General features: G+C 48.0%; 1 protein-coding gene across 1 annotated transcript in view; it reads left to right on the top strand.

Annotated features, from left to right (window-relative positions):
- The window catches only part of LOC144889062 (scavenger receptor cysteine-rich domain-containing protein DMBT1-like), a 129990-nt gene that overhangs the window by 32147 nt on the left and 81109 nt on the right, over nucleotides 1-16734 (top strand). Inside the window, exons 4-5 of the mRNA XM_078768875.1 lie at nucleotides 2753-2797; nucleotides 7887-8204. Coding sequence (XP_078625001.1) covers nucleotides 2753-2797; nucleotides 7887-8204 — 363 coding nt within the window. The remainder of the gene's footprint in view (nucleotides 1-2752; nucleotides 2798-7886; nucleotides 8205-16734) is intronic.

Here is a 16734-nt window from a genome sequence, read left to right as displayed (position 1 = left end):
AGATGAACAAGTGGAAGGAATGTATGGAGACAAAAGGTCTGAAGGTGAATATCGGAAAGACAAAGGTGATGGCAAGTGGTAAAGCATGTGGTGAGGTGGAAAGAACTGGGAAGTGGCCGTGTGCTGTGTGCAGGAAGGGTGTCGGAGTGAACTCCATTCAATGTACAATGTGTGCTGAGTGGGTTCATCAAAAATGTAGTGGTCTGAGAGGGTCATTTACCAGTGTGGCAGCTACATTCAAATGTAAGGTGTGCACAGAGGGAGCTGCAGATGGAGGAAATGTTGAGTTGGATCTTGGAGATGGCGTGAAGCTGGAAGGTGTGAAAACATTTTGCTACCTCGGAGACATGCTGAATGGAGAAGGTGGATCAGACTCGGCAACGGTTGCTCGAGTGAGATGTGCATGGAAGAAGTTTCGGGAACTGAGTGGCGTGCTGATGAGGAGGAGAGTGTCGCTGAAGCTGAAGGGAAAGGTGTATGCTGCATGTGTGAGAAGAGTTATGATTTATGGGAGCGAGACATGGGTAATGAACGTAGAGCAGCAACGAAGGCTGGAAAGGGTGGAAATGCGAATGGTTCGATGGATGTGCGGAGTATCGTTGAGAGAGAGGAAGACAAATGATGAATTGCGAAAGATGATGGGAATATTGCCTGTGATTGATGCTGTGAAGAGGAACAGGTTGAGATGGTTTGGTCATGTATTGAGGAAGGATGAAAGTGACTGGTTGAGAAGAGTGATGGAAGTTAATGTAGAATGAAGTAAAGGACGGGGAAGACCGAGAAAGACTTGGCTAAAGATGGTGGAAGAAGAAATGCGGGCAAGGGGGTTAACAAGGGGAGATGCAGAAAATAGGGAAAAATGGAGAAGATTGTCATGGGGACCGCAAGGCTAACCCCCGCTCTAGCAGGGAAAATGGCCTTAAAATGCATGTTGTTGTTGTTGTTATGGAACTGTAATCAAAAATATATACACATGTTCATCAGTGAATGAAAAAATATATAGGGGCAATACCCCTGTGCACTCACCTGGTAGAATAAATCTGTATACTCCACCGACTAAAGGCATTCTAAACTAGAACGGTACTCGGAAGAGCTCATCCCTCCACCAGGCTGAACAGTTTGTTTTGTATCGACTGATAGTTCGGATCTGGATTCGGACCTGAGCCAAAATCGATTCTGCTTGTTCTTGTCACCAAACCAACTCGTCCATCAAGTTTAGTCATAACTCATCCATAACTTTTTAAAATATCATGTTATATGTCACTTTTAGCCCGATCTCTCAATGGTGAAGAATCACTTAAAATTTAAATAATTCTCGTATCCGAATCCATATTCAGATCTTCACCAAAATCTAAAGGATTCGTCCTTGTGACACACAAAACCTCTCCTCCAAGTTTCATCCAAATCCGTCCACAACTTATTGAGATATCCTGCTATGTATTGTTTTTGGCCCTGTCTCCCAATGGGGAAGATTCACAATAAAAATTTTACAAGCCGGGTCTTCACCAAAATGGAATCATTTCGTCCTTGTCACATACCCTACCGCTCCGCCAAATGTCGGCTGAATCCGTCCACAATTTATTGAGATATCTTGATCACAACAAACAGGCCGGGTTGAAAACATAACTTCCATCCACTTTTGGTGACGGAGGTAACAAATCACCGTATTTTAAAACAATTTAAATGGATGCTGGAAGACAGGGCAGCATGTAGAATCGTACAAACATAATCATAAGGATTTAAACAAAAAAATACCTATTTTGAGGGGGCCCCCACCTTCCCTTTCCAACCTCCCTACCCCCCACCTACCCGTAGATCCCCTTACACCCCGATTTGTTAATGCCGTGAACAAACTTTGGTACATCCCAGGTAACGAAGGTTGTAGTCAAGTTTCATCAAAATGTTGTGTGTAGTTTTGGAGGAGAGAGCAAATACATAATTTGAGGGGAATTGTGGATCAAGTAGTTGAATCATTTTTCAATCATTGAGAAGGAAGGTTCCATGGGCAACACTTCAGATGAGACTCATCATTCGGAATATTATAGGAAAGGTTTTGCAATTTAAAATGCCTCCTTGATCGTGGACATTGAAGAATTTTGATGTTGAGGGAAGATGTTTAACTTAGTGAAGGATCTCCTCACCAAAGATTATCTTGAAAGGTTATTGTGCTCTTTGAATTAGACATCCATTAAAATAGCTTGTCTATCTTGTAAAGTAAAAGTTTCATTGCTTTAGATTGACAATCGTAAATTAAGACAAAACTCTGCATTATAGTCAATCGATGTCATTTTTGTGAAATTTGGTTTTCCTTTGATTATTGTTATTGTTACAGTTTCCATAAATGATAAAAGGAAGTATCCTCTGGGCATCCTCATCTCCATTTTTCTCTTATAACTTTTTTTTCCTTCAAAGTGATATTTTGACTCGACGGACGTTATTATGGGATATTCTTATCTTTCTATAATAGTAAAAATAAATGTTGCAAAAGAAGAAACAAAATATCAGCAGACTGCTCTTTGGAAAAATAACTTTCTCATTTTCATGGGGAAGTCGATATTATGAAGAAAAATGCAATGAAAATTTGAAGTAAGTTGTAGAAACCGCTCCACAAGTTTCCCTGCATATCAGACAAGTTTGAGAAATGCTTGTTTTGTGTAGAATGACTGGAATAAATTTGTCATGAACAATCCATAAAAAATGTACAACAAATCTTTTATAATTGTAATTTTGTTTCTTTGTCGGGAAAAAACAGATACAACATCGATCACCACACCACCACTGACACCATTCCCTGAAGGTAATCTTCTTGCTTTGGAACAAACTATTGTGTGAATAAAAAACTTATTTCATGAAATAAGTTAATAGATGAATCACTTAAATTGTAATAACAGGTGTCAAAGCAGATTATATTGTGTGAAATGTACTTTTGAGCAAATTCATTGATGAAATGCAATATTTGATCACATTTTGTATTCAATGAAATGTTAAATGGAACAACCTGGCTTTTCTTCAACTTCATATTTTCGTGTCTAACATGAATAATTGCGAGAAGTATTTGGTGATAGAATTGACCTGCTAGATTTATCATCGCTGAGATATTGTGAGAGGACATACAGTGCCTTCATAATGTATTCACACCCCTTGACTTTTTCACATTTTGTTGTTACAGCCTGAATGTTCAATGGTTTAAATTGAGTTTTTTCTGTCATTGATATACACATTATACCCCATAATGTCAAAATGTAATTGTTTTTTGGAATTTTTGATGAAAATAATTAAAAATGAAAAGCTGAAATGTCTTGAGTCAATAAGTATTCAACCCCATTTGCTATGACTTTCCAAATTGAGCTCAGGTGCATCCAATTTCCTTTGATCATCCTTGATATGTCTCTACGTCTTGACTGGTGTCTACCTGTGGCCAATTCAATTGATTGGACATGACAGCAAAGAAACACACCTTTCTATATGAGGTCACACAGTTGACGGTGCATGTCAGAGCAAAAACTCGACCAAGCAGTCCAATAAACTGTCTGTAGAACTCCGAGATAGAATTGTGAGGAGACATATATCGGGAGAAGGGTATAAAACAATTTCTATAGTGTTGAAAGTTCCCAAGAGCACAGTGAGCTCCATCATTACAAAATTGAAAGAATATGGAATGACCCAGACTCTTCCAAGAACTGGCCATCTGACAAAACTGAGCAACCCGGTAAAAAGGACCTTGGTCAGGGAGGTGACTGTTGGAGAATGTTGAGAAGACTCAGGAGACTCCAATGAACGAAACAGCTTTTACAAATAAGGATTTATTATAATTAATAGATCACTTGTTTCAATTCAATAAGGAACTACAATAGCTAAACGAATTGGTAATTCAAGTCGATGGTTCTTCTTCTTCAGCCGGTCCTCTGCGCAGCGCTGTTCACATGGACACTCATTCGTTCCGTTGGACAAGGGTTCTGGTGGCAAGTCTAAATCTACCAGGACGCTGTTCATGTTTTATGAGCGCACCAATACACAAAAGTTCTTAATCCTTTCTCCGCTGACTGTTAATCCTTCCTCCGCAAGTTTTAATCCTTTCCCCTCCTGCTGGGAGTTCATCCAACCCTTCATTTGCATCCCGATGTTTAAACAATAGTAAGGGCTTAGGAATGTGTGTTAGCCCGGGGCCGTGACAAGGTGAACAAAAGGACTCCCAGGTTCCATGCTCCGAGGTACATTCCTGACATTCTTTGAACCACCTGTTCACTCACCAATCTCATAACTAATTACAAGTAAAGATTTATACTTCCACATGACCTAGAACCCAATGACCACTGTGACAGAACAATAGAGTTCCTTGGCTGAGATGGGAGAATCTGCCGGAAGGACAACAGTCTCTGCAGCACTTCACAAATCCAGGCTTTATGGGAGAGTGCCCAGGTGGAGTGCAACTCCTGAGACAGCATGCATGGTGGAAGCAAATAGGCATGGGAAAATCTCTGAGAGCATTACATGAAAGATTCTGTGGCATGTTGAAAAGAAAAATGAACTCTTTGGCCTGAATACAAAATGCTACATCTGGCAGAAACCGAGTACAACTCAGCACCTATCTTACACCATCCCTAACGTGAAGCACAGTGGTGGCTGCATCATGCTATTGCATGGTTTTCAGCAGCAGGGCCTGGGGTACTTGTAAGGATAGAGGGAACAATGAATGGAGCCAAACACAGGCAAAACCTTCAGGTCATCTGCTTCAGAGTGGAAAAGACTTTGGACTGTGGTGACAATTTATGTTCCAAAAGGATAATGACCCAAAGCATACAGCCAAAGCAACACTGCAATGACTTCAGAACAAAAATGTGAAAGTCCTTGAGTGGCCCAGCCAAAGGCCAGACTTGAATCCCACTGAGAATCTGTGAGAATAATTGAAGATTGCTGTTCTCTGATGATCCCCATTTAACTTTGACAGAACTTGAGCAAATCTGCAAGGATGAATGTGAGAAACTCTCCAAATCCAGATGTGCAACGCTGACACAGACATGCCCAAGAAGACTTGAAGCTGTAAACGCTACCAAAGGCGCTTTTACAAAGTATTGACAAAGGGGGTTGAACACGTGTGCAAATTAAATATTTCTGTATTTCATTTTTATTTACTTTGTAACAATTAAAAAAAGAAATTCCACTTTGACATTATGGGGTATTATGTGTAGATCAGTGACAAAAAAAAATCTCATTTTAATCCATTTTAAATTCAGGCGGTAACACAACAAAATGTGAAAAAGTGTAGGGGTGTTAATACTTCCTGATGGCACTGTATAAAGAAGTTCATTTTTACTAATGACTCTGTTTGTTTTTGTTCTGTTCTGTAAATGGTAAATGGTGATGGTTAAAAACCTGGAGGGAGGAGTGGGATTGAGACGAGTGGGAGTTTGTTCCAGATCCAGGAAAAAAGAGGAATGAAAGAGTGAAGGTGAGCAGAGAGCCTTGATTTGGGCAGTTTCACCAGTAAAGGTTTGCTGGCAGATCTTGTGCATCTTGCAGGAATATTTGGGGGACAGAGCACAGACAGAGCAGGGGGTGTTAGGCCAGAGAGGAGTCGGTGCAAGACAGAAAGACCACCAACGTGCCTGCGGCAAGCGAGTGAAAGGCCCTCAGAATCGGCCTCATCGCAGGAGATGGAGATGGAGCAATGATTCTGAAAGCTTTGGTTTCTACAGCATGAAGATGAGCGAGGTGTGAAGCAGGAGCACCAGCCCAGAGGGGAGAGCAGTACTCCATCAAGAGAGCAGAACAGCAGATGAAAGATTTGTTAAGTGGTGAGTACCTCAATTGTGCCGAGAAAGGACTTTGCACGACAGTTTTCAAGAGGAGCTTGGCAATATGGTTTTCCCTGGAAAGATCATGGCAGATAGTGAGACCCAAAAGCTTGAGTGACAGAACTTCTTCGAGAGGATAGTTGTGAAAGAAAATGGAAGGCTTTTTCAGATGGTCTTTTGAGTGTGTGAGAGACAAGATGAGAGTGTGAGATTTGTCAGGATTGAAAGGCATGTTCTACGTGTTTGACCAGCTTTCAATTTTATCCAGGTCTGGAGAGAGTGAAGAGGTTGCTGTCTGCCGATCTGAGGGATGAAAGATGGAGCGGCAGAGGGTGGAGTCATCAGCATCAGATAAATCATCAGACAAAGAGGATTTTCAAGAGAGTCAGAGAGATCATTAATGAAGACTAGAAACATCATTTTAATTGGGATTATGAACAGTACTCACCTTATCTTCTCAAAGGACACCATGGGAACTTTAACATCCACAAACTAATACTGACAGACTGCGAGGACACTGATTGTGACACATCCGGCAAGGTCGGTCTGCACATTGAAGTGAAGCACTGGGATGACAGTTTGTTCCTGCGCCGAGTGATTGATGTATCCAGGGTATATAGAGCTTAGAGGTGAGTGTTCATACCTCTATTCCATTGTGCCAGTTCTTGGTAAATGGTAGGGTTTGTGCAAAGCAGATTTTCTCATCTTTCAAAACGTTTTTCAAAGAAATTTTCAAAGATTTCAAAGCAGAATACAAGAAATTAAAAAACCCAGGACTATTCTCATGCATATCTGTCATCAAATCACGTCGAGAAGGTTATGTGCAAAAATAGAGTGGCGGCCTAAAATTATTTGGGCATAGTCATTTGGACTTCTTTGTCCATAATGAGGCCCAGCTCGAAACATCAATCACAATTATTGTGGAGGATGGCAATGGGGGTAGGGGTGGTTTGCATTCTTCTAATCCCACACGAGGATTGGCATCCTGTGCTTACTTTCTTTCCCACAGAGATCTGAAGTTACACGAAGCATCACAAAAGTTATTATGTTGTCCTGAAAACGATTATGATATGTTTTGTTGTCCCCCATCGCACCGCAGAGCAAAAGGGTGACTATGGTTTTCCCCTGCGTGCATGCGTGCGTGCGAACGTGCGTGCGCGCGTCCGTGCATGCGTGCGTAAGCGAAGGCCCGAATTCGAATTTGGTGTGTGGGTGCAACCCACGTCAAAATCCAAGATGGCCGCCGCCATGTATGTCTGACGCCATGTATGGCTGAACCTTGTGAGCGGAATATCTTGAAAAATAAGCGAAGTACCAACTTCTAATCTGGTGTGTGGGTGTATCTAGGTATAAGGAAGAATGCTATTGAGAATTGGGTCGCCACGTCAAAATCCAAGATGACCGCCGCCATGTATGTCTGAACCTTGTGAGCGGAATATCTTGAAAAATAAGCGAAGTACCAACTTCTAATCTGGTGTGTGGGTGTATCTAGGTATAAGGAAGAATGCTATTGAGAATTGGGTCGCCACGTCAAAATCCAAGATGGCCACCACCATATATATGTCTGAACCTTGTGAGTGGAATATCTTGAAACATGAACGAACTACTAACTTCTAATCTGGTGTGTGGGTGTATCTACACATAAGGAAGAAAACTATTGAAAATTGGGTCGCTACGTCAAAATCCAAGATGGCCACCGCCATGTATGTCTGAACATTGTGAGCGGAATATCTTGAGAAATAGGCGAAGTACCAACTTCTAATCTGGTGTGTGGGTGTATCCAGGCATAAGGAAGAAGGCTATTGAAAATTGGGTCACCACGGCGAAATCCAAGATGGCCGCCACCATATACATGTCTGAACCTTGTGAGCGAAATATCTTGAAAAATAAACGAACTACTAATTTCTAATCTGGTGGGTGGGTGTATCTATGCATAAGGGAGAACGCCATTGAAAATTGGGTCGCCACGTCATAATCCAAGATGGCCGTCTTGTTATAAAATAGTAAACAGCGATATTTTGTTCTGAAAAAGTGCACAAGCACAAATAATTATCTAATTCTGAAGATATGTTTCTTGTTGTCTTTTTCCAGGGATGTATGTCCATCTAGTAGGAGGAAGTGGACTCTGTGAGGGTCGTGTGGAGGTGTATATGGAGGTCTATGGTTCCTGGAGCACTGTCTGTGATGATTATTGGAGTATAACAAATGCACACGTGGTGTGTCGCCAGCTCGGTTGTGGATCAGCCAGATCTGTCCCGTGCTGCGCTGCATTTGGACAAGGAACTGGATACATATTCATGAATAGTGTGCAATGTACTGGTTCAGAACATGACCTTTCAGATTGTTCACCGCTGGGTTTGTCCTCTCACTATTGTGGGCATAGTGAAGATGCATCCGTTATTTGCCAAGGTACGTGGTTTCACAGAAAGAGAAGAATTTCAATTTTTTTTAAAATTTTGCCAAAAATAATTGTTTCATCACAATAAGGGAGAGGGATAGGGCAAGAGTGAAGGTGTGTCTGTGTGTGTGTGTATGTTTATGTATGTGTGTGCGGTGTGTGTACGTTCGCATGATAATGTAAAGCGCCATGAGGGTCGTTTACTCTGCTTGATGGGGCTATATAAGATTCCTTTATTATTATTATTATTATTATTATTATTATTATTATTATTATTATTATAATAACTTCCAGAAAAGATGAAAAATATCTCAGATAATTATCTGTCTGCATTTATAAAAATTTCTGTCACTGTGTTGTTACAAATGCTATAACTGTTTTGTTACAAATTCTATAACTGTGATGAACTAGTTCTCCGGTGAAAAATCAATGTCATTGTTGAAGAGAAAAGTAACATATGTAATGGTGAGAAGTCAATCACTATCCTTGGTGCACGACTTGCCATCTTGATGGAAATAATCTCTGGATATCCTTCTTGGGACACATTTGTTATCTTATAACTTGCACAATTCCACTTTCGTTGCCAAACCTCTTTTCCTCGGTGAAGGGAGCAATCGGTAATTTGATATGGAGGTTGTACACAGTAAATCTGCTCCTGGGGAAGCTGGATGACAGTTGGTGGGGCAGACGAACATGAAAAGTGACGAAAGGATCATTTTTCGACAGGCGACAACTGAGAATAATAATCAGGTTTGATGAGATTCCAGTTAAGAAAAGGATAAAGAATACAAGAAAGCATTTTTAAAAGGTCAAACCATAGAAAGGGCAATCCACTAAGAAGAAACCAAAAAAAACTTCGCATGAAAATATAATAACGATTGACAGCTCAGAAGGAAAAATAGCAGAGGTGTAGTGGCTACCGCTGGGTTTTCACAATCGCCTTGCACCTATCAAGGACGCGGAGCGATCACCATGCCGGGCTCGTCCAGGACGCCCGGGCAGGCCCGCGCTCAACTTGCCAGGCCTCGGTCGGGACGCCCGGGCATGCCCGGACATGCCCGGGCAGGCTCGCCCTCAACTTGCCAGGCCGCAGCCAGGACGCTGGGCCACGCCCCCTCTCGCCTTTCCTGGGCAAACGCTCCGGGATAATATGTATATATATTGCTGCCCGATAAACGGGCTTTTCAGAGTGCCTGAGTGTTTGGTTTGATTAAAGCAACTCGGATGAATTCCAGCTTTTTGTCGCGTCCATTCTTCCGATCGACATGGGAGCCCCAGCTCCTTCATTGGTGACCTACCGACATGGACACGGCAGTCGCCCTTAAACTGCCTACCTTCTGGGAGGCTCACGCGGCGGTTTGGTTCGCACAGGCGGATTCCCTGTTCGCCCTGCGAGGCATCACGGTCGACGACACCCACTTCCACCATGTGGTAGCAGCGCTCGGTTCGGCCACCGCGGCCCGCGCCCTGAGCCTCCTCGAGAGCCCGCCAGCCGCTGACAAATACGGCGCGATTAAGAAGCTTCTCCTCGATGCTTTCGCCCTCCCATCGGCGGAACGCGCACGGCGCCTGCTCGACCTGCCCGAGCTCGGCGACACGCGCCCTTCCGAGCGAATGGACTACATGCTTTCACTGCTCGGCGAGCACTCTCCGGCATTCCTGTTCCGGGAGCTGTTCCTCCGTCAGCTGCCTAACCCGGTACGCCTCGCCCTGGCAAGCACGACGATCACAGATCTCCGGGCCCTTGCCAGACAAGCTGACAAGATCTCCGCCGCAGGACAGCGCATCGCAGCGGCGACATGGGACCCACCGCCGTCCGACGCAACACCCATGGTGCCCGAGCACCCGGCACGGTCGACGACCGAACTGCCGACGCAATTGGCGGCCGCTACACCGAGCCGACCACCTCCAGCACGACGACCGGGGCCTCCACCTGACCAAGCGTGGTGTTACTATCATGCCAGGTTCGGACAGAAGGCCCGGACATGCCGACCCCCGTGCACCTTTGGCAGGCCGGGAAACGGCCAGGCCAGCGTTCATTACCAGCCATGAGCGCCGGCCACACGGGCAACTTACTGTTCATCACGGATAAAGCGTCCGGACGGCGCTTCCTGTGCGACACCGGCGCCCAACTGAGCGTCATACCCGCCTCTGACCAGGACAGGCAATCCGCGGTTTGCGGCCCCTCCTTGGTTGCGGCCAACGGATCGACCATCCGCACCTTCAGCCCGCGCAACGTCACCCTCTGCTTCGGCGGCCAACGCTTTGCTTGGACGTTTGTAACCGCAAACGTGCCCATGGCTCTGCTAGGCGCCGACTTCCTCTGCGCACACGAACTGCTGGTGGACGTCCAACAGCGTCGTTTAATCAACGCCGAAACCTTCAGCTCCCTGGTATGCACATTGAGCAGCTCCGCGCTGACCGAGCTGGCATGCGCCGTCCCGGCGGCGAACGAGTTTGCTCACCTGCTCATGGAGTTCCCGGCCCTCACGCGGCCGACGTTTTCGGCCATCGCAGTACGGCATGGGATCGAGCACCACATACCAACCACGGGCCCGCCGGTCTACGCCAGGGCCCGCCGCCTCGACCCAGCCAAGCTCGCCGTGGCGAAGGCTGAATTCGACGCGTTGGAGCACCTCGGCATCGTGCGGCGCTCCAATAGCGCGTGGGCCTCGCCACTGCACATCGTGCCAAAGCCGGGGGGTGGATGGCACCCGTGTGGCGACTACCGCCGTCCGGCTCAATGATGCTACCACCCCCGACAGGTACCCGATCCCGCATATCCAAGACTTCTCCGCCCGTCTGGCGGGACGGGTCATTTTTTCGAAAATTGATCTCATACGGGGATATCACCAGGTACCTGTCAGGGCGGCCGACGTCCCTAAAACGGCAGTCATCATGCCGTTCGGCTTATTCGAATTCTTGCGGATGCCGTTTGGTCTCAAGAACGTGGCTCAGGCGTTCCAGCGCTTGATGGACGGCATGCTGCGTGACCTGCCGTTCCTTTTCGTTTACCTGGACGACATCCTCGTCGCCAGCACGTCCCGGGCCGAGCACCTCCTCCACCTCCGAACACTGTTCAGGCGCCTAAGCTAGCACGGCCTCATCGTCAACCCGGCCAAATGCCACTTCGGCACGACGGCCGTCAATTTTTTGGGCCACCACATCACCAAGAACGGGGCCGTGCCGCTGCCAACCAAGGTCGAGGCCATCACCACGTTCCCACGTCCCCGCACCATAAAGGCCCTGCAGGAATTCCTGGGAATGGTGAATTTTTATCACCGCTTCGTGCCCCGCGCTGCTCAACTCATGCGGCCCCTCTACGAAGCCCTCCGGGGCAAGCCGGCCAAGCACGACATCGCCTGGTCCGCAGCAATGGATGCGGCCTTCCAAAGCTCAAAGCGGGCCCTCGCCGACGCAACACTGCTCGCTCACCCGGTGCTCAACGCTCCCATCGCCCTCACCACGGATGCCTCCGACTACGCGGTGGGCGCCGTACATGAGCAATGGGTGAACGGGGTTTGGCAGCCACTCGCTTTTTTCAGCCGGCAGCTCCGGCCGAACGAGCTCAAATACAGCACGTTTGACCGGGAGCTCCTCGGTCTACACCTGGCTGTCCGCCATTTCCGCCACCTCCTGGAGGGCCGACCTTTCACGGCGTTCGTCGACCACAAGCCGTTGGTTTACGCCATGGCCAAGGTCACGGAGCCGTGGTCGGCCCGCCAACAGCGCCACCTCTCCGCCGTGTCGGAGTTTACCACGGACATCCGGCACGTCGCCGGCAAAAACAACGCCGTGGCCGACTGTCTTTCCCGGGCCAGTGCGAACGCGGTCCACCTGGGCGTGGACTTTGCGCTTATGGCGGCGGACCAAACCACCGACACCACGGTGCAAGCCCTCCGGGCGGCGGACACGGGCCTCCGCCTGGCCGACATCCCCTTCGCGGACACTGTCCTGCTCTGCGACGTCTCCCAAGGCCAGCCTCGCCCCATCGTGCCCGTCACCTGGCAACGCCGCATCTTCGCCTCCCTCCACGGCCTTTCCCACCCGGGCCGGAAAGCTTCCCAGAAGCTGGTGTCAGCGCGATTCGTCTGGCACGGCCTTCGTCAGGACGTCCGCAATTGGACCAGCACCTGCACGGCCTGCCAACGGGCCAAGGTCCACCGACACACCCAGGCCCCGCTGGCACCTTTCACCGTGCCCGAACGACGTTTCGACCACGTCAACGTGGATCTCGTGGGCCCCCTCCCCCTGTCACAGGGGTTCACACACCTGCTCACCATGGTGGACAGGACCACCAGGTGGCCGGAGGCCGTTCCCCTCGTCTCCAACACCACCGCCGACGTGGCGCAGGCTTTCATCGCCACCTGGGTCGCCCGCTTCTGCGCACTGGCGGACATCTCGTCAGACCGCGGACCACAGTTCACCTCCGAGCTGTGGGGCGCGGTCACCCGCAACCTGGGGGTCAAGCTCCACCGTACTATGGCCTACCACCCCCAAGCAAACGGGTTGTGCGAGCGATTCCACCGCTCCATGAAGGCCGCGCTCATGGCCGGCCTTCAAGACGGCGGTTGGGCCGACCGGCTGCCGTGGGTCCTTTTGGGCCTCTGCACGGCCCCCAAGGAGGACCTCCAGGCATCCACCACCGAGCTTGTCTATGGCCAGGCACTTCGCGTCCCGGGCGAATTCGTGCCTGACGCTACCAGTCCCTGGTCCGCAGCTCACCAGCGCTCGGACCTCCAGGAGGCCGCCCAACGGTTTGCCCCCATGCCAACATCCCACCACGGTGACCCCCAGTCCTACGTCCCCCCAGCACTTCGCACAGCGGAGTATGTTTTTGTGCGTCACGACGCACATCGGGGGCCACTCCGGCCGCCGTACGACAGGCCCTTCCGGGTGCTGCGACGGGACGACAAGTCGTTCGTCATCGACATCGGCGGCAGGTCGGACCGGATTGTGGTGGACCGCCTCAGGCCGGCGCACGTGGACGTCGACCACCCACCACGGGTGGCCCTTCCACCGCGGCGAGGCTGCCCCCCATCCACGGTGCCCCCCACTCGACCGCCCACCACCACACCGGACCCCCTCCCATGACCCGCCAGGGGTCGCTTCGGCTGGGTCATCAGGACCCCCCTCAAATTGACCCTGCCGGTGCAAGTCGATTCTGGGGGGACGTGTGTAGCGGCTACGGCTGGGTTTTCACAATCGCCTTGCACCTATCAAGGACGCGGAGCGATCACCATGCCGGGCTCGTCCAGGACGCCCGGGCAGGCTCGCCCTCAACTTGCCAGGCCGCAGCCAGGACGCTGGGCCACGCCCCCTCTCGCCTTTCCTGGGCAAACGCTCCGGGATAATATGTATATATATTGCTGCCCGATAAACGGGCTTTTCAGAGTGCCTGAGTGTTTGGTTTGATTAAAGCAACTCGGATGAATTCCAGCTTTTTGTCGCGTCCATTCTTCCGATCGACGTGGGAGCCCCAGCTCCTTCAGAGGTATCTTTGATCATGCCTGCTTTTCCTGGAGTGCGGGAAGGGGCGAATTTTGGGTGCAGGTTAGTGTGGGTGATGGTGGATCGGGAGTTGTGGAGGGAGGGTGGAATAGTGGAGGGGAACAGGGTAAATGGTGCTGAGAGGGATGGTGGGGGAGGTCGGCCCATTATATTTTGTGCTCTGACTGAATATATACTGTAAATCAGAAGTCAAAGCCCAACACGGACAAATACAAAGGAACTGAGCATAATTTTATATGTATTTGAAATTATCAGGTGGAGCTGGATGGCAAAGACAACACTCTATCAAAAACTGAAATGGAAATTCGCAATTATTTGTACCCCCAATGCTTCGCTTACCTTGGTCTATTAAGGGTCTATTAAGGGTCTATTAAGGGTCTATTAAGGGTGTAGTACTGGTGAAAAATTGAGAAAACTACATAGGTACCTTTGAGAGGCATTTACACAAAAACAAAGTCAAGTTAATATCTAATTTTCAGTTTTTCTTGAAAGATATAATCTTGGCTTTAACTCAGACCAGTTTCAACGCTTCTTTGTCATATTACATGCATATAATTTGCATAAATTAGACCGTCAATAAAAAACAAAGAAAAACAAAGAACACATTTCTACTTCTATCTTCTATGTCACCTATCGTTCTTTTCACACAAAACTTGGTACATGTATTATACATGTGTTACTCTACTACCTGATGAGAGGATTTTGTGAAATTATGTCAAATGTTCACTAATTAGCTAATTATGCCAATTACCAGATAAAACTTGGTTGTCCTTCAATAACTCTGGCTCCGGAAACCCAAAAGCACTCTTCTCGACAATAAACAAACTCCTCCGCCCCCTGAACACCACCACCCAGTCATTCACAGTAGACAACTGCATCTCCTTCCTCTCTTTCTTCCAACACAAAATTGACAACATCTACAACAGCTTGACCACCGCCGCACCCGCTCCCCCTCCAACCACCTGCCCCCCCTTGTCCTGCCATCCCCTGTCTCGGTTCTCCCCAATCTCCCCTACTGACCTCTCTGAACTCCTCATAGGAATGAAAACTGCCACCTGCACTCTTGACCCCATCCCCTCCAGCTTTGTCAAAGCCTCCCTCCCTGCTCTCTCTCCACTTATCATTGCAACAATAAACTCCTCCCTGTCTACAGGCATCGTCCCACCTTCCCTCAAAATTGCTGCTGTTACCCCCATTCTAAAAAAACCTGGTCTAAACCCTGACACCCTAAACAACTTCAGACCCATCTCCAACCTACCCTTTCTGTCAAAAGTTTTGGAACGCGCTGTAGCCACTCAACTCAAACATCATCTCTCTGCCAATAACCTGTATGAAACATTCCAATCCGGATTCCGGTCCAACCACAGTACTGAAACTGCTCTCCTCAAAATCACCAATGACCTTCTCCTCTCCTTTGACGCTGGCAACCTCAACATTCTCGTCCTCCTCGACCTCAGCGCTGCCTTTGACACCATCGATCACACTATCCTCCTCACCCGACTTGAATCCACCTTTAACGTTACCGGCACTGCCCTCTCTTGGATTAAATCATACCTCTCTGACAGATGCCAGTTCATCTCCATCAATAACTGCAAATCCCCCACTGCTCCCCTCCCCCAAGGTGTCCCCCAAGGTTCAGTTCTTGGCCCCCTCCTCTTCATCCTTTACCTGTCCCCGCTCGGTCACTTAATCCGCCGTCATGGTCTCCAATTCCACTGCTTCGCCGATGACATCCAGCTTTTCATCTCCACCAAGTCCGTCTCCACCGACACCCACTCTATCCTGACAAACTGCATCACTGAAATAAAATCCTGGCTTCAAATCAACTTCCTCAAGCTTAACTGTGATAAATCTGAAATAATCATCGTTGGCCCAAAAACGCTCACAAAATCCACCCACAACTTTGCCCTCAACATCGACGGTATCCCAGTATCCACCTCCCCTCACATCCGGAATCTTGGCGTCATCTTTGACCAAAGCCTTTCCTTCGACAAATACACTAAACAGATCACAAAGTCAGCCTTCTTTCACCTGAAAAACATTGCCCGTCTCCACTCATCCCTCTCCTCCACGGCTGCAGAAACCCTCATCCACGCCTTCATCACCTCCCGTCTGGACTACTGCAATAGCCTCCTCTATGGTTCACCCTCAAAAATCACCAATAAACTCCAATACATTCAGAACTCCGCTGCCCGTCTACTCACCCATTCCCGGACCCGTGACCACATCACCCCCGTCCTTTACAAGCTTCACTGGCTCCCCATCCCCCAGAGAATCCAGTACAAAATCCTCCTCTTGACATACAAAGTCCTCCATAACCTGGCCCCATCCTACCTGGCTGACCTCCTCTCCAGACACACTCCCACCCGCAACCTCCGCTCTGCTGGTACCAACCTCCTGACCCCCTCCATCCGGACCAAATTCAGATCCTGGGGGGACAGGGCCTTCTCCATCGCTGCTCCCACCCTCTGGAACTCACTACCTCACACCATCAGAGACTCCTCCTCACTCACCACATTCAAAACATCACTAAAGACCCACCTGTTCAACACTGCATTCAACATTCAACCCACAGCATTTAACCCCTGACTATCTCTTCTCCTTCTCCCTCCTTTTGCTTTAAATATTTCCCTATTGATTCTTGTCTTTTTGCAATTGTTGTTTTCATGTATTGTTATGCATTATGTTTGCCACTCTGTCAAAGCGCCTTTGGGCTTCTGGAAAAGCGCTATACAAAATAAATGAATTATTATTATTATTATTAATAAATCCACAATGGCTACTCCTATAAACAAAAGCCTTCATCATTTTAAAGGAAGTGATATTCTGAATATCCTGTCCAAATTTCAGCCCAAAAGAATGATGCAAATTTAAAGTTATAACAAATTTCATGCAAAATATTATATTTCTTGTAAATTGCGTGTAAAGATAACAATAATTAGGGGTACTTCTATGACCTCTAATAGCATGGTTCTTGTTTATAAGACTATAAGGACAAGACTATAAGACTATAAGGACAACAAAACATTA

This window comes from Myxine glutinosa, unplaced genomic scaffold, assembly GCF_964187855.1.
Source record: "Myxine glutinosa unplaced genomic scaffold, kmMyxGlut1.1 SCAFFOLD_636, whole genome shotgun sequence".
Lineage (NCBI taxonomy): Eukaryota > Metazoa > Chordata > Myxini > Myxiniformes > Myxinidae > Myxine > Myxine glutinosa.
The sequence above is the reverse complement of the archived record's forward strand: the minus strand, read 5'-3'. Positions and strand labels throughout refer to the sequence as shown.